The 19,119-nt window shown below is 39.4% G+C and overlaps 1 protein-coding gene across 2 annotated transcripts in view; it reads right to left on the bottom strand.

Annotated features, from left to right (window-relative positions):
• Positions 1-19,119, bottom strand: part of EPM2A (EPM2A glucan phosphatase, laforin) — a 107,991-nt gene that overhangs the window by 7,133 nt on the left and 81,739 nt on the right. The window contains exon 3 of one of the 2 annotated variants that reach the window (XM_023254472.2): positions 3,616-3,857. The exons of the other annotated variant lie outside the window; for it this stretch is intronic. Coding sequence (XP_023110240.1) covers positions 3,616-3,857 — 242 coding nt within the window. The remainder of the gene's footprint in view (positions 1-3,615; positions 3,858-19,119) is intronic. 2 annotated transcript variants of the gene reach the window in all.

Genomic DNA, 19,119 nt, shown 5'->3' on the forward strand with positions numbered 1-19,119 from the left:
ACCTATGAGGCAGAAATAATTACCCCATTTTCCAAATGCAGGAGCTAGCCTGCTTGATATCACAAAGCTCCGTGGTGGCAACAAGGCCCAAGCCCAAGGTGTTGTGGCCCCAAGGTCAGTGACCGCCTCATGGCAGGGCTGCACGCACAGGGTAGCATTGGACAGAACTGTCCAAACAAAGGGGCAGCTGGGGACTCTGGGAAGCACATTAAGTCGTTTGGGAGGCAAGGGCAGACCATTTGTTATCACCAGCACTGCACTGATAGAGGTCAAAACACAATCGGAGTACTTCCTATGTGAAAGAAAACTGAATTTTAATGAACAGACTTGGGTTTTTTTTCAGGTGACTGCTAGATTTGGGAGTTTTTCATGTCTCAGGTGAAAGACACAAACCAATTTTTTTTAAGAAAAGAAAAGAAAAATCCTAACTAACTCCTCTACATATGACAAAATGTACAAGAGTAAGGATCGATAGTACAATTGATTGTAACAGGCCTGTGACAACCAGTGGTGACAGTCAGGCCTAACACACTGTCTTCTTTCTCAGACTTTATCTGACAGCATTATGCTACAGCTCAAAACACTTCCAGATGGATTTTTCTCTAGAGTTCTAAAAATATTCAGCTAAATTAACCTATATGTTCATTGTGCTAATATTGTGAGCCACACAGATTAATCTATTGGTCCAAACCTCCCCTGCAACTCTGGAATGGTCATTAACCCTTTGATTACTCCCCCAGTTATGCTGAGCCAAAGAAAGCCTTCATTTAACCTTCAGAGTTTGCCAAGTGGGAGCTTTCATTCGCTGTCATTGGTGTTGCCAAACTGCCTCAGTGTAGAAGGTGTTCCCCTGTTGTGGTGGGGATGGGGACCTGGTGACCCTGTGACCCCCCCAAAAGAATTTAACACAACTACAGTGGGCCTTTGGGGGTGGAGTTTTCCCTTAGGCTTCTGCATACCCCAAACTATCGAGCAAACACCTATTAGTCACCAGGGCCCTCGGGTAATCAATGCCTGGAATGGAACGGGACGCGGCTACAGTTAGCAGCTCAGCTACTCCAAGCTTGTCTCACGTTACACTCCCAACAGGTAACGATGCTATGAAATCAGAATCAAAGCAGCAAGAATCAGAACGCTCTCTGGAAGCTACAGGCACGTGGTCCTTACAATCTTCTCTGTTTTGAAACCAGAAACACAAAGCACTTTCGTATCAATCATCTTATTCTATTGTTATCGTCTTGTAAGGCAGAAACTATTACCCTATTTTCCAAATGCAGGAACTAGCTTGCTCGATATCACACAGCTACTCAGGGGCTTTCATTCTGCTGTCACCAGTGTTTGTCAAACTGCCCCGGGGTGGAAGGCACTCCACTGTTGTGGCGGGGATGGGGGCCTGGTGACTGCGTGACCCCCACAAAAGATTTTAACAGAACTGTAGTGGGCCTAGATTCAACCGATGGTCTTATGTGCAAGCAAAGTTATTTTGTTTCCTTGAAAAACAGCACAGCTCTAATGGCTCAATCAAGTTTCTTTGGACCAGCATTACCACCAAGAGTAACCAAACAATCTCCTCTTCAGGAAGAAAAATTACACCTCATCCCAAGTGATGGTTCAGTCCAGCCTGGCCATGAGAACCACCTGAGATTCATAAAGAGCCAAGGCAGGCGACAGCCAGGTTCCCAAGGATCCTCAAGGTCTTCTGTCCCCACCTACATCCTGGACTGTTGACTCTGGGGAGACAAGCCATATCCCTGGCAAATGGTCTTTGTCTAACTCCAGGTCATCATGAGCACAGGGGACTGAAAGTCCACATGAGCACGCAGGGAGTAGCTCCGTAGCACTGTGTCTGCAGCCATGATCCAAGTCTGACTGCCTGTGTTGAAATCCAGGCTGTGTGTCTTTCCCTATGACCTTGGCCACATTACTTAACATTTCCGTACCTGTCTCTTCCTCTGCAAAACAGAGATAACTACATGTGCCTGGAGTCTTGTCGGAATTATATGAGTTGGGCACGAAACTGCTTAGGAGAGTGTCTGATACGTTATGTACTTTGGGGGGGGAAGAGGACTGAGGGTGGAGACATTTCCTGGCTAGGCATCCCTGCCTTCCTTCTTTCCCCCAGAATAGCAGTTCACCAAAGTCCCTTGCCAATGCCATTCCCACAGCCCTCTGCTGCCCCCTGCTGACAGCCGGTTGAACTAGTAGTGTAACTTGATTCTCTCAGCTTCACTTCCCCTCATTCCTTTCCCAGAGAGAACCTTACTCTACTGCCATGCTGAAATACAGAGCATTCCTGTAAAATGCCATGCCTTAGGCCTTGACTTACACTGTTTCATCCACCTGGCATGCCCCTCCTCCCTCTCCATCAACGTGTCAAAGCCACGCCCACCTCAAATGCCATGACATTGATATAGCCTCCCTGTGCTTTTCTCCCCACCTCATAACCCATGAGGAACACGTGACTCGTTACTCACATCACATTCTTCTCTGCATTGTAATTAGTTTTGAGCTTGTCTTATCACCTCTTGCCATTAGATCAAAACTATGCCTTCTGTCTCTCTCATTTTCCCAGCAGCACGCATGTCCTGACCCCTCTTCACAAAGACATGCTCAGCCAGTAATTGTGCAGTAACTACAGCCTCACCATTGCCACCCTGCCCCCAACTGTGTCATCCCTCATTATCTCTCACTTCAACTATCGCAGTAACCTCCTAACTGGTGTCCCCAGATCCACTGAGAGCCCACCTCCATCTTTTGTCCACGGAGCAAACCGCACTTCTGAATGGGAAAAAAAAAAAAAAAAAAAAAGTGATCTTGGCACTAGCCCAGTCTCCCACCCTTTCAACTGCTTCTTACTGCTTTTAGGAGACAGTCTAAAATCCTTATTGTGGCCCAAATCTGCAAGATCCTCTTCCTTCATTCCCTGACCTGCAGCCATACTGGGCTTCTTTTAGAACATTCTATGTTCTCCTGCAGCAGAGACTTCCTAAGCTGCCCCCTCTTGCTGGAAGCCTCTTTCCCACCTCACCCCCAGCAACTCCATCCTTCGATCTAGCTCAAACATACCTAGGAAAACCTTCCTTGACCCTCTTCCTACATCTGATTTGCCTGTGCATATGCTCTCACAGCAGTATCTTTCTAACACAAGTTTCATCGTATTTGTGAATTTCTGTTCATGGTTATTTGATTAATGTGTGTCTTCCCTTTAGGACTATAAGGTCTATGGGGACAGGAGCTATGCCTGCTTTTCCTCACCACTGTGTTCCCAGCTGCCGGCATAATGCCACACATACATCAGGCACACAATAGACATATAGTTAATGAATAAACAAATCAAAGGAACCATGTTAAACAGAATCTTGGCCAAATTATCAAAATATGTCAAATCTATTAAACCTAAAACCTTATAGTTATTCCATTTCTATCACTCATATTTAAGTCACTCAATTATAGACATAAAGGTAGGTGGGTAGGTAGATAGGTAGGTAGATAGATGATAGATAGATAGATAGATAGATAGATAGATAGATAGATAGATAAAGACAGACAGACAGACAGCAATGGCTTCTCTGAAACACTTCAACAAGAAGCCAGAAAGATTTTTCTGATGCTTACCTTCAGTGCTCATATCTGGGGTCGGCATCCAGATGTAGACCAAGCCTTCTTCCTTATATAGCTTAATCATGGTGTCTGGAGTCATGGGTTCTGGGTAGCGGTTACAGCCTGAGGAATTCTGTACAATATCCCATTCAGTCTGGAAATTCATTACAGCTGTAATCCCCAATTCGTGCTTCAGTTTGATGGTTACATGCTCCACTTGACGAGGGCAGCTACCCAGCCAGATATTTGGGAGAATTCTAATGAGAATACATAGAGGCAACTATTATTATTGTTACTGTTATGGTTTGAGGTCTGAGGAGCTACAGAAAATATGTGGTAATAAAATGCAATTAACCTTTAAATCTGACACAGGAAAATCTGCATTAACAATATTAGATGTTGTAACAATATTATTGATATAATAATATTATTATTGAAAGAAAAAATACCGCAATGTTGTTTTTAAGGAAACAAACAATTCAATTAACTAAAATGCTAGGAAATAGGCAATAGCAAGACAAATCCAGCAACATACTAAAATAAGTCCACCAAGTTGTATTTATTCCTTGATTGTATATGTGGTTTAACATTTGGAAACTCATCCACATATTTCAAACACTAATAAGTTAAAGGCAAAACTCCCATGATTATGGGAGTAAATCCTGTAAAACATTTACAAAAATCAGCCATCATTCCTGCTTAAAACTCTGCATAAAAATTTCAAATAGTAAGAGAACTTTTAAACACCAGAAACTAACAAACAATAGTCTTCTTTTAAACAAAATCAAAGTCAAGATTATATCTATTAGTACCCAACGTTGTCTTACATGTTTCACCTAATGCTACAAGTTAAGAAGAAATATAACTATCTGTAAAAAATCAAAAAAGAAAAAGAAAATGTCATTATTTTTCAACTATGTTTCCATATCTAAATATCCCAAAGTCTAGATTCTACCCTCAAAGTTTCTGAGTCAGTAGATCTGGGTTGAGAGTCCAAGAATTTGGACTTCTCTAACAAGTTCCCAAGCAATCCTGATGCTTCTAGTTCAGGGCAAAACTTTGAGAATCACTCCTTAAAAGACGCAATTACAAAGCTATACAAAATATTACAGGTATTAAGATATATGGATTAAGGAGAATGTACCAAAATCAAACAGCTTTTCTGTGTGCCAGCAGTAGCCAGGTAGAAATGGGGCGGTGGAGGGGTGCCTGGGTGGCTGTGGCTCAGTCGTCTGACTTCAGCTCAGGTCATGATCGCTCAATTTGGGAGTCTGAGCCCCATTTTGGACTGGCTTCTATCAGCACAAAGCCCACTTGGGATCCTCTATCCCACACTCTCTCTGTGCCTCAAAAATAAATAGACATTAAAAAAAAACAGAGGCATGCCTGGGTGGCTCAGTCGGTTAAGTGGCCGACTTCAGCTCAGGACATGACCTCACGTTTTGTGGGTTTGAGTCTGTGCTGACAGCGCAAAGCCTGGAGCCTGCTTCGGATTCTGTGTGTTCCTGTCTCTCTGCCCTTCCCCCCACTCGCTCTCTCTCTCTCTCTCTCTCTCTCTCTCTCTCAAAAAACAATTTTACGTTCATTTGTTAATAAACAATAAAAAAAAGAAATGGGGAGGTAGAGGTGAATCTCATTCAAAAATAAAAGCAAAATTATAAAACAACTAGGAAGACATTTAACCAGAAAGATTTATGAAACTTTATTGGACATTAAGAAAAAAGACAATGAATAAATAGATATACTGTGATATTATAATAATATATATTTGGTCTTCATCGCAGTTTCTGGCACAGTTTCCTGAGTGATGAGAGCCATAAGGTGTCTTTTGCTGTGTTAATGAAGTAACTTCTGGATAGCACCTAAGGATGGCCTGGTTGACCAGGGGAACCAACTTTGTGATTAGAGGGACTGAACCTGAAGTCCCACCCCTCGGCTTCCAGGAAGAGAGAGGGCTTGAGGTTGAGCCAATCATCAGTGGCCAATGATTTAATCAATTATCCCTAGATAATGAAGCTTCCATAAAACCCAGGATTCCAAAGTCAGGATTCCAAGAACTTCCAGGTTGGTGACACAGAAAGAGTGGGGCTCCCAGAGAAGGTCTGGAAGCTCCAAGCCATCTCCCACATTCCTTGCCCTGTGCGTCTATTCCATCCATCTGTTCCTGAATTATATCCTCTTAAAGTAAGCCAGTAACCTAGTGAAACATTTCCTGAGTCTGTGAACTGCTCTAGAAAATTAATCAAACCCAAAAAAAAGGAAGGGGTCATAGTACCTGTGATTTATAACCAGTCAGAAGCACAGGTAACAACCTGGGCTTGCAACTGACATCTGAAGTAGAGAGTGGGGGACAGTCTTCTAGGACTGAAATCTTAACTTGGGAATCTGATGATACTTCCAGGTAGATAGTATCAGAGTCAGGTCGAATTGTAGGACCCCAAGTTGGTGCCCAGAAAATTGATGACTGTACGGGGAAATCTCCTCACCTCATACACATTGAAATTGGGTCCCAGAACCCAAAAGAAATGCCATGCAAATATCACAAAAATGCAAATATTTTCCAAATCAATATATAACTTTAATGAACACTATCATAATTTATTGTGTGTGGTATATATTGTCTTCCACACTGATTATTTCACACGTGTACATTCTCTCCTGAAATAATGGGTAAATACTCTATTTCAACTTTATTTGAATCACGTCACCTAGAACTTTACTAGGTTCAATACGAAGCATTCAGACAACAGTTTATAAATGATGATGGTAGATATCACTTGATGCTCACCAGTGCTCCCAGTTATCTTCTTTCAAGCATAGAGGACTAAATTTCTTCTCTGCCTGCAAATTAGAGCCATCTGATTTGCTTTTGTCAATAATAAGTGAGCTGAAGTAACATGTGTACCTTCCAGAAGGACATATGTAGGACCTCATGCACAGGTCTCCATGCTCTATCTTTCCCTGCAGCAATGGTCATGAAAACATGTGTGGATAGTGAACTGCTAGAAGACTGAAGTGGTCTAGAATGCTAACTAAGCTCAGGAGGCCAGCTGCCCTGGAGAGCCAGTGGCTTGTTGATTTAACCCAATTTTGCCATTGTTTGTTACCACAGCATAACCTGACTTGTTCTAACTCGATGCCTAAATAATTAATCCCTTAAAGCCCCTGATGTGCAGGAAAGAAACAAAGCAGAGGGACTACACTTTTATTTAGCTATTTTCAGACTGAGATTAAAGCAATCCTTCTCTTTTGGGAAAAATTTTGTTTCCCAAGGGATATTTGGCTACAATTACGGAGACATTTTAGATTATGACACTGGGTGGTGTTAATGGTACCTATTAGATTGAAAGTGGGGATGTTGCCAAACATCCTATAATGCATAGGGTAGCCCGCACAACAAAGAATTAGCAAATCCAAAACATCAATAATGCTGTGATTAAGAAGCCTTGGGCTGGGGGAATAAAAATGGAATAGACCTCCTTACTATGGGAGGGAAGAAAGGGAACTTGGGACAGGGAATAAGACCAACATATCTGACACAGAGTTTGTGGCTCATCAGTTATGCCATTCTGATAACACGATATCCCACGTCATATTTTAAAATATGTATGTATGTGCATAAAGAGAGAGAGTTAGAGAATGAGCAAAAGTCTAATAGTACAGAGTTGAACAGCACTAAACATTTTAAGTGTGGTGTAATGGAAAAGGCATGAAACATAAGCCAGAAACAATGCCAATCATAGCATGATATTTTTTTAATGTTATTTATTTTTGAGAGAAAGAGAGCAAGCAGAGGAGGGGTAGAGAGAGTGGGGGTGGACAGAAGATCCGAAGCAGGCTCTATGCTGATGGCAGCGAGCCCAATGTGGGGCTCGAACTCGTGAACCGCGAGATCATGACCTGAACCAAAGTTGGATACTTAACCAACTGAGCCACCCAGGTGACTCCATAGCAAGATCATTTTAAAAGCACTTGGTAATAACTGTGTGACATCAGGGAAAGTTATTTCTCATCTCTAAGCCTTTGGCTGATCATCTTTAAAATGGGTCTAAAAATAACAAATTCATGGGAAGAAAATTCAATGTAATAAGGTATTTGAACAGGACTGATACTAGTGTATGTGCAATAAATCAAGTGGCATTAATGTCTAGTTGTTATAATTTACTTATTTTAGTAATTTACTTTGTATTGTAATGACTATTCAGATAATTTCCCATTGTTCTGTGTATCCTTCATTTGAATGCTGCAGAGTTTGGAATATTCACTCTATTTTCTTAGATGAAATCCAGCTTGTTTTTGTGGGGTTTTTTCCTTATGGCTGTTGCTATTGTAATTGTTAATGTTAATAAGAAGCCAATTGACTAATCCTCAAATATGGGTATTATCCACCCTCACTGAAAATATCTCACAATATCTAGCATCATCTAAAACTTGAATCCTACTTATACTCCAGAAGATAAACCAATTTTTTATTGCTACTTGGGCTCTAACAGGATCTATTTGAGAGTCATAAAGTGGCTGTGGAGTGAGGCCTATGAGTCTGTGGAATTTTTTTTTTCAAGAAATTGACTAGGTTAGGGGCGCCTGGGTGGCGCAGTCGGTTAAGCGTCCGACTTCAGCCAGGTCACGATCTCGCGGTCCGTGAGTTCGAGCCCCGCGTCGGGCTCTGGGCTGATGGCTAAGAGCCTGGAGCCTGTTTCCGATTCTGTGTCTCCCTCTCTCTCTGCCCCTCCCCCGTTCATGCTCTGTCTCTCTCTGTCCCAAAAATAAATAAACGTTGAAAAAAAAATTAAAAAAAAAAAAAGAAATTGACTAGGTTATATTTATTACATATACAGCCAGATTCCAAAACCACTAGCCTGGCAGATAGCAATAACCATGCAGAGATTAGTACAGAGATTAGTACAGAGATCTCAATACCTTTTAATAGCAGCAAAAATATGGCAATGAGAGGGAATGAAGTGCTCAGCCCTACACATGCATATGAAAATTAAGTCTGTGCCTTTCTCCAAAAATACTTTCAAGACTATGGGGCGCCTGGGTGACTCAATCGGTTAAGCATCTGACTGTTGGTTTGGGCTCAGGTCATGATCTCAAAGTTCATGAGTTCAAGCCCCACATTGGGCTTCAAGCTGACAGAGCAGATCCTGTTTGGGATTCTCTCCCTCTCTCTCTGCCCCTCTCTTGCTCATTCTCTCTGTCTCCCTCTCAAAATAAATAAATAAAAACTTGAAAAATTTAAAAAAAAATACTTCCAAGACTAAAAATGATTCCTAGACAGATTGAGGAATGGGAAACTGTTAGGAGAGTGTAGCTACAAGGATATGTGTCTATGTTCAATGTGTAGTATCTTCTAAAAAGTCAAAACTAAATCTTCTTCTGAGTCATGACAAGTATTTAATATAGTTATATTCACTAAGAATAAACTTTTGCAGAAAAAAAAGTTTTATTAATGGGAGTCTTGACTATTGCCACCCTTATTCAACCAAACTGTATTTAAATAAAATCCATCCCATTAATATTGCAACTTAACTAAAGACCAGAGGTGGGGGAACAGGGGATGGATGGATGGATGGCTGACATTCTGGAACCTTACTTTGTTGGACTGCAAATCAAAATCAATTTCATTCATTTGGGTGAATGTGGACCTGTGGTTCCAGGTAATCACATCACAAAACTACACCGTTCGCTTCACCTGTCAGGCTGGGGCCTGTGTTACAACAGCAACTGAAGCGTATGAATGAACCAGTGCCCGCTTGCTGTACCTCAGCTGTCAGTGAACGGAGGCCTTGTTGGCAATGATGAGTGCATCAGACAGAATGAGCATCCAAGCACTTTGCAAAATAAATACCGCCGGGCATTGACAGGAGGAGGGGGCATGGGATAAACAGAAGATATCAGCAAAAAAAAAAAAAAAAAAAAAAAAGCCAGTTATATGGACACCACATCACAAGTTCCATCACTAATGGCCTTGAAAAATGGCAGAATAACCTTTTCCTGAAGGTGAAAATTAGCATTATATTTTGTCCATAAGAAAAAAAAAGTTAGGAAACACAGAAATCATGCAATCAATGAATGAACATAGGATTTGTTTATCTCTTATCACACTAAGAGACCACCACTGTTGAAGACAGTGCCCCATTCCTAGCCGTACAAACATAACACCATTTTAAAGAGAAAGAAAATGGATTTTGCTGAGGTTCTTTATAAAACCCAGCTAAGGATTTAAAAGCAAAAAAAAAAAAAAAAAAAAAAAAGATTAGCACATTTCCTAAGGTGGATAATTTTGCTGCATTTACCTTATTTAATATTTTATGGGAAATTCAATGTTAAATTAAAATGTGATCTGGCTTTTAAATAATACTTGAAAAAAAAGTGTATCAGTCCTATCATTTAGATCTCATTAGTGGGAAAGCAAGAGAAACGTTAAAATCACCCTCCAATAAGCTCCAAGCTTCATTAGCACATGTAACTCCTGCTGAAAATCTGTCCTCTGTGTCAACTGCTATGTTATTAATACCAAACTTCTACCCAAAAAAGGGTGCTTCTAATACACTCCAGTTAAGGCTAAATGCGCAAAGACAAGTGTCAACTTAGAGAGTGATACTAATTAATTTCTTTATTAAAATAGTTTTATTATAGTTTGCTTACAGGTTATAGACTACAGTATGTAGATAGCACATTCTAATTTCTACAGGTAGTTAGTTTCTTAGATTTGGGGGGGGGGATGTGCTTGAGTTTAAAGCCACATGAAGCAAATATTTTTGACATATGTTCTTTTTATTTTCTATATTAAAAATGACATATAATTAATTATCAAGGTCTGTTATGGGTTGAATTGTATTTCCTCTAAATTTCTAACCCCAGCACCTCTTCTTACTTGGAGATAGGATCTCTACAGGGCAATCAAGTTAAAATGAAGCCCTTAGGGTGGGCTCTAATCCAACATGACTGTTGTTCGTATAAGAAGGGGAGATTTGGACACAGACATGTACAGAGGGAAGATGATGTGAACATAAAAGAAGACAGTCATCTACAAGGCAAGGAGAGAGGCCTGGAACACAGCCTTCCCTTGCAGCCCTCAGAATGAGTCAACCCTGTAGATACCTTGATCCTGAACTCCTGGCCTCCAGAACTGAGATAGTAATTTTCTGTTGTTTAAAAGCCACCCAGTTTGTGGCACTTTGTCAGACCAGCCCCAGGAAACTAATACAAAGTCTGAACATTCCAATTTAAAATATATACGTTAATCATCCAGATTCTTCAAATATCCATATATCAAGTATGCTTAAAGTAAAACATTTTAATAGATTTTTTCAGCTTTCATCCTGATCTCTGAAAGTCTAAATTAACTTTTGATTGTGGCATTCCAATCGTCCTCTCATACACAATACTACTCATCCACATTCCTTAACTCATGTCCTTCAGTCCATCACTTGAGCATCTCCAGCATGGCAGACAAGATCATCAGGCCCCTGGTTGGGCTATTTTGGCTTACTTCTTTCATGAATTCATTCTGTTTGTTTGTTTGCTTGTTCTCATTTTCTGAGAGAGAGAGAGAGAGAGAGAGAGGACACACATGTACATGCAAGTGGGAAAGGGGCAGAGGGAGGAGAGAGAGAATCTTAAACAGGCTCTGCGAACCCAACGCGGGGCTCAGTCTCACAACCATGAGATCGTAACCTGAGCCAAAATCAAGAGTCAGATGCCTGACCAACTGAGTCACCCTGGCGCCCTTGGGTTTCCTTCTTGATCTAATAACTCAGTTCTGAAGTTCTGAGATATCCAGTTTTGGTAACTACAATATAGTCTTGGGCCCCTTTGCTTGGCTTTCAGAAACTGGACCTCAATGGAGACTCACCTGAAATATGTAAGAGCACAGTCTTCAGACTCACAAATTCTTAACCCTGAGTCCAAGAGACTTTGGCTTTCTGAGTTTTGAGAATTTGTCGCCCTGAAATTTGGTTTATAGACCATATCAATAGATTACAGTGGTAAATAAGACAACTGGCATACTTCATTTTCTTAAAGTCAGTCACAGGGTAACACAAAGATTGAGACAAATAACTAGGCTAAGCAGCCTCAGTTGGTTACTGTGATACAAATCTCAACAAAATGTTCAATTAAAATATCCTCTTGGCATGTTAATTTTGTTTCCAATATTGAGCACTCCTTGAAAGAGTAAAGTGTCACATTTAATGCTTTTTCACATAATGAACTTGAAGGGATTTGTTTAAAATTAATCACTTGCATAATGAACGAGGAACCACTGAAGATCAAAGAAGTAATTAAAAATTAAACAGAAGATTTTTTTTAAGATTGTTCTAAAGTCATTCTATCTATTCAACAAATATGTAATGATGCTTGCTTTTTGCTGGGAACTTAATAAATTGTGAGCAAGACAGTACACCCTCATCTGAGCCTACATTCTTTGAGAAAGATAGGCAATTAGCAAATAAATATACAAAATGTATACAATTAATCTGTAATGTGCTACTGAGGACATAAACAGGGAGTTAAAATGGAGGATCATGGGAAAGTTGGACAGTCAGGAAGGCCCTCCCTGAAAAGGTGGCATTAAAACCGAGACCTGATGTGGAAAAAGGAGTGAGACATTTAATGGTCTTATGGTGAGAAGGAGGTATACCTTAGGAACTGACAAGAATATGGAGACATGGAGTGAGGTGAACAAGAAGGGACTATGGCATGAGATACTCTGAGAAGATGAGAAAACCATGCCAGGCCTTACTGCTGTGCTAGGAAATTTGTATAACAAAACAAAAGCAATAGAAAAGCAGTGAAGGATTTTTAAGTAGAGGAGTTACACGGACTTATGTCAGCATTTTTAAAGGATGACTCCACCCGTTATGGAGAAAATGGATTGGGCATAAGATAGAGCAGAAACTATAGAGGAAGAGGGAGGACTTCTGGGACAGTGATGGCTTGGAACACAGCGGTGAAGATAGAGAAAGGTGGATTAACTCAAAATGTACTTTAGCAGTGGAACCAGCAGAACTTGCACATTAACCAGATGAAATAGTTGAGGGGAAGGAAAAATTCAAAAATGACTCCAAATTTACTAATGTGATATCCTAAGCTACAGTTGCTTAACCAGGTCTGCCTTCAGTGAAGCCTACAGCTCTCAGTTTGTGTATTATGTATTTTTACAAGTTTCAGATTAACCAACATTTCACCAGGCATCATGCTAATGACACCCACATGCCTAAAAGCTTGATGATATCAAACTATTCAAACTTCCTTTCAGTGTTCCACTCAAATCTTTATTCCCATTATAAAAGTGTTAATAACATAGGGTTTTTATTGATGTGAGAACTTTGTACACAGAATAAGTTAAATCAACTAGATTTAACTCATATGAAAGAAATATCCATGTACACAAAGTGGTACACAGGAAACTGATGTATCTACTCAATCAATTCACTAAAGATATTTTTAAAATTTATTTTTTATACCTGTGGGTCTTTATTTCAGCTCTAGAACAAATAAAAATGAATTTAGGAAACATGACAATCAAAAAATGAAAAAAATCATGATTTTTCTTTTTTTATGGTAATTCTTCTTCATTGCCAACCAGTCATTTGAGTGATTAAAATAGGAGTTTCTAGTGAGAAAAACAATTCTGTTCAGTACTGTCAGCACAACAGATGTTTCCATTGTAAATTTCTTTTTTCTTTAAGATTTTATTTTTAAATATCCTCTACACCCTGTATGGAAACCAATTTGACAATAAATTTCATATTTAAAAAAATAATAATAAAATAAAATATAAATAAGTAAATATCCTCTACACCCAACATGGGGCTCAAACTTATAACCCCAAGATCAAGAGTTGCACACTCTACTGACTGAGCCAGCCAGGCGCCTCTCATTATAAATCTCTTGACAAAAAAATAAAAAAATTAAAAGATGGGATTATTCATCTAGACCAGTGATTTTCAAATATTAATGTGGAGACAAATCACCTAGGGATCACCTTAAGAGGCAGATAATGATTCAGTCAAGTCTGGGCTAGAGCCTAATATTATGCACTTTCACAGACTCCCCTGTAGTACCAAGGCTGTTGGCCCTTGGAACACACTTTGAGTAGCCAGGAGTACTCTAACAATGGTGTTGACTCTAAAAGTATTATTTTATTAAACGTCACAACAGTTCACTACATTTCAGTACTCAGTACTTCAGTACTTAGGAACTCTGTTAAGTAAATGAAGTAAGATCCTTGTGCTAGAGCAAACAGAAAGACAAGCATTTTATCTCTATTACTGATGCTAATATTAGAGGCCTGATATCAACCATGCAGGGAGGCTGCTATTTTTAAAAAATTTCTCCTAATTACAGAACATTTTAAAATCTCTTTAGCCCTTTTTCTTGATTTTCCAGTGAAGAACCTGCAGGAAGCCAAATGACTATCTTACATAACAATCTTGCTTGGCTCTAAGACATTCCTCCTTTCTACAGCACTCATTGGCTTCTTGAGAGTGACCTAAAATTCCCTTTTGTGTTATCTTTTAAAAATGCAGTTGGAGATTTTTTACATATAGATGCTGAAAACTGGGGAAATTTCACATAAGGCTTGAATATTACGGGGGAACTAAGTGATTTAAATGGTGGAAAACTCTAATGCAATTAGCAGTGTTGCAGACAAGGGTGTCAGAAACTAGATAAGGTTCCAGAAAGACAATGAACATCTCCCCTTCCCTATTTGATGTGAATTCTTACGATGGTAAGAACAGAGGAGAGATGTCAAACCATTAATATTCCAATATTGAGACCTACAAAATCCCTGAGAAGCTTTGCTTCTTTCTTTCAGCCTGGAGTCAGGGCACATGGTATATTTCCCAGTGTATAGAGAGAAGACATGATAGGCAATAAACCCTCCTAAGGATGAGCAGATCAAAAAGCCCTCTGTTTTTAGTTACCTGCGGGTCCTGAGGCTCCACAGATATGGGAAAAGAGGCCAGGTATCAGTGATACTTCATCTCCTTATGTTATTCCTAAGAAAGCTCTTAAAGAGTCAGACATGCAGTCTAATACAATTCTCAAGGAGGAGAAGTACCACTTATACCCAAACCAAAATTGTCATACTTAAATTGGTAATCTTTAATAACTCTACTCATTATGAGAGTGCATTCAGTTACGTGGTGCTCTTACTTGCAGCTAATTTGTTCCGGCAAGACCTTCACAATACAGTTTTATTTAAGACCATCCATTCCACCGAGCATTTTATTAATTGAAGTGCTTAATTGGTAGAAATTGGCCTTAATTTTCCATGTTTCATAGCCCAGGACATTGTCGTCTCCACCTTGTGCTACGCAAGCACTTAGGTTTCTTTCAAGACTTTTGAAGATATTTATTCTGCATTCACAACTGGACTTAAGCGTGTGGAGAAATGTTTGGATCTCCAACTTTTGAAATATATCTGATATCTAAAGCGTATGTCCCTTAAACAATATGAACCCATAGACTCTTATTAATAATATTCAGTCTGGTGTCAAAGTCCCATCTAGCACAACTGATATTCACAGAGAGAGTTTAGTGTGTTTCTATCTCAGTCCTATCGCTGTTCAAGATTACATCCCCAGGTGGTCCCATGTATCCTATTAATCACTTCCATTACCACACATACTCTCAGTGTATTCTTACTGTGCTTCTGTCTCCTTCACAAACTCTATATCCTCTACAAGCCTTTCAAGTGTAAATGTTTCTCAGAGTTTCAGAATGTAACTCATCTCCCTAATATACATTGCCATCTATAACTGACATCTACATGCTGGTAAATTCCAAAACCACTGCCTCCAGCTCAGACCTCAATGCTCTGCTGGAATTCTCCAGTCAATGTCCCATAACTATCAACTGAACTCGTCTTCACTATCTTCCACTCTTTGCTCCCTACCCACAAACCTAATTTTCCACTGTCATTCTTCATCTCTGTAAACTATCCCACAGCTTCCCAGTCATCTAAGCCAGGTAACTTTACTTAATTCTTCTCTCTTCCCCTTCTTATAGTCATTAATCCATATAAGTCAATCTCTTAAACAGCTGTAGAATCTGTCCCCTATTCTACATTATTATTGCTTCCTTTCAGATCTTAACACTTAAGAAGTGAATTATACGAACAGCCTCCCACGTGACCTCCCAGTCTCTTTCCTTCCACAATGTAGCTAGAGTCATCTTTATAAAACACAAATCTGATCATGTGACTCCCCTGCCTAAAATACGGAACTGACTACCCATCACTTTCATGCAGTCTATAAGTCTTTGGCCTGATCTTTGGAATCTGATCCCCACACATATCACTGATTCCACATCCCCATGTGAACCCCACCCTCCAACTTAGGAGAGACATTTGCAATTTTCCTGACTGCTCAGTACTCTTCCCTGCTGCTTAACCTGCTACTCTTCCTCTGGAAATGCATTTTCACGGCTCATCTTAAGCCTATTCAGTCTTCTCTGATCTCCCATGGTCTCACTTAGGTCTTCCTTCTTTGTGTCCCCAAAACATAAACAATCACACACCTTCATTTTGAGCTCTGTCCTCTCTCACTCTGAGATGTTGGTTTTACTGAGCATTTCCTCCTCTGTACTGTGAGCTCCTTGAGAACAAGAATGATCTTATTGATATCATATTCCCATAACTGAACAGTGCATCCAGTACATTTGTTAGCACTTAAAGCAAATAGGTGACTGAACAAATAAATGAATAAGTGAATGAACAACTATAGAAATGTCTACCTTTTCACGATATTTGGTTCACTCAACTACGTGAGGATTCATTCAACTATCATAAACTGAACATCATTTCTATGACTTGCAAAACTGTGGTGAAGATATTTTCAGCTGTATTATCCCAAAGATATATGCATTAAATGATTGGTTGAAATTAGTCCAAAAATAACAATTTTCTCTGTGAGTGTGGAAGCTGTTTTTATCCAGAATATAAAATTATGTCCTTAGCATGTTTTACTTTTTTGCCTTAACTGCCAGAAAACTTAAAGATAAATTTAATGTTTCACAGTAGTAATTCGACCATCTCAAATCCTGGGAATTTCAACCCCATCACTTTCATACAGTCTATAAGTCTGAATTTTGATCTCCAGATGGTCCACTGCTATGCTAAATTCCTCTAATATACATGCTTTCTTTTCTGAAGTCTTCTATCATAAACAATTATAATATATTTAAGTTGCTGAAGAAGAGTGGCAAAACGTAATCCTCCAAAATACATGATTCTTCTACAATAAGTCCCAGGCATTAAACAAACACATAAAAGGTAAAGATCAGCCTCTATTTGAGCCATACTGACTTACAGCAACCTATCAGAGTCAGTCTATCCTGCAGCTATGCATGTCAAACCAAAGGCTCCACTCACATAAAACTGATTGAATATTATAGCTGCCAGCACAATCAATCTGCAATAATAAAGTTCCACTCATGCTTGCAATGTGGTCACATTTTTATTAATTATAACCCATGGCCCACATAAGTTTTATTTCATTCCATGTAGTATTTTAAATGTTAGCTGTTAATGTAGGTGTACAATTTATCAGACAATAACAAATGTGACTCTAGACCAGTGATTTGCAACCCTGGATACAGACATCTTTAGAAATACTTAAGCCAGATCCGCAATCAAAACAGAATTTCTAAAGCAGTGGAGTGGGGCTCAGCATCATTTTTTCCAAGCAGCCCAAGTGATTCTGATGTGCATTGAGTCTTGGGAACACTGATTTAGAGCCTGAGAGAGAGATGTGAGTTGGAGATAAAGATCTGTCATCTTCCCCTTGATAGAGGATTGCCTATCCCATTTTTTTAAAGTGACAATAATTCTATCTTTTAAAAATCAAACTGTAAATTCACCCCACTGAAATGGGACTAGTTATAAAAACCTGAGTTAGAAAAAGGAAATTAGAGATGATTACTCATTTTTAAAAGGATTTTTTTATCTTTATAAAGGATTAATTTAAACATTTCTTCCAGTGAAGGGCAGTGATTTAACTGATCTGTAGACTTGCCTCAGTTACTAATTATGCTTGTGACCCTTGCAAAGTCACTGAATCTCTCCAGACCTCACTGAGAGAACTGGATTAAAGAAGCACCTTCCCAGCTCACACAGTACCTCACACAGGTGTCTACATGTTATATAGAGGCACAGGATGGCCCAGGCCACAGACCCTGGAGCCAGGCTGCCTAACTTTGAATCCCAGCTCCACTAATTACGGCACCTTTGGCAGATTATTACCCTTCCAGTGCCTCAGTTTCATCGACTATAACATGACATTAATAATAACTCTACATCTCACAGGGAGATTAAATGAAATAATATATGTAAGAGCATTTAGAACAGTTCCAGCACATAGTAAGCACTGGTAAAGTATTAGTTATCATTCCTGTTACTAATGTTACACTCCTGAAAAAAGTCAGGACCTTTAGTATACTAATGCACTGGAGTCCTTCTAAGAAGGGAAAATATCATATAGAATTTCAAAAATACATTTGACCACTTAACCTTTGATTGTGGGGCTACAGCTCTCCATGGAGCCCCTTTTCAGGAAAGCCACACTATGTGATGATGGTTGTGACCCTTTCAAGGTGTGATTCATCTCTATGTCTTGGAGACCCAGAAAACTAAGGCCCATGAACCAAAGCCAGCTCACCATCTGTTTTTGTAAATAAAGTTTTAATGGAACACTGTCGTGTTTGATTACATATTATCTACATCTACTTTCACGTTACAACAAAAGATTTAAGTACCTACAACAAAAACCATAGAACCTAGCAAGCCTAAAATAGATACTGCCCAACCCTTTACAGAAAAGCTTGCCGATCCCTGCCTTACATATGTAATATATGGGGAAGCCTATAGCTCTACCCAGGGTAACTTAATCACCAAACAAATTATATTTTATGAATGGGCATTTCTAGTCCATCAATGTGCTTGGCTGATGGAATGAAAGAAACACTCATCAATGTGGGATGAAAAGAGATGATGGGAGGCTCTCAATAATTGGCTGGACAGGATAAACAGCGAGGACCACAGAGGAAGAGCTGCTGATGGGGAACAAACAGAAGGCAACTGGAAAAACAGAAAGTGACCTAAAGCCCTTGACCCTGGTTGAAGGTGCTAATGTATGATGGGCACTTTCTCCTATCATCTCCCCAAAAGTCTACACACCCTCCCCAAAATATTACATTTCATTTATAATTACTACTATTAATCAATTACAATCATAACAAAATGTTTTTGTTATTCTACTTGATTCTTACGTATTATTATCCTAATTTTATAATGAATAAACCAAGCCACGCAAAGTTAAAGCAACTTCTGCATATCTAATCAATGGTTGAGCTTGTAGTCACACTGGGATTTTTTTTTTTTTTTTTGGTCTCAGATTTTCCATCATGACTCAATTGAAGATTTTCAATTCTAGAACTGCTCTTAAGTGCAGAGAAATGCTATCTAAAATTCTGATGACCAGGATTTCTTAGGCACGGTGCTAGATA

The sequence above is a fragment of the Felis catus genome, chromosome B2 (assembly GCF_018350175.1).
Source record: "Felis catus isolate Fca126 chromosome B2, F.catus_Fca126_mat1.0, whole genome shotgun sequence".
In the NCBI taxonomy this organism is placed as follows: Eukaryota; Metazoa; Chordata; class Mammalia; order Carnivora; family Felidae; genus Felis; species Felis catus.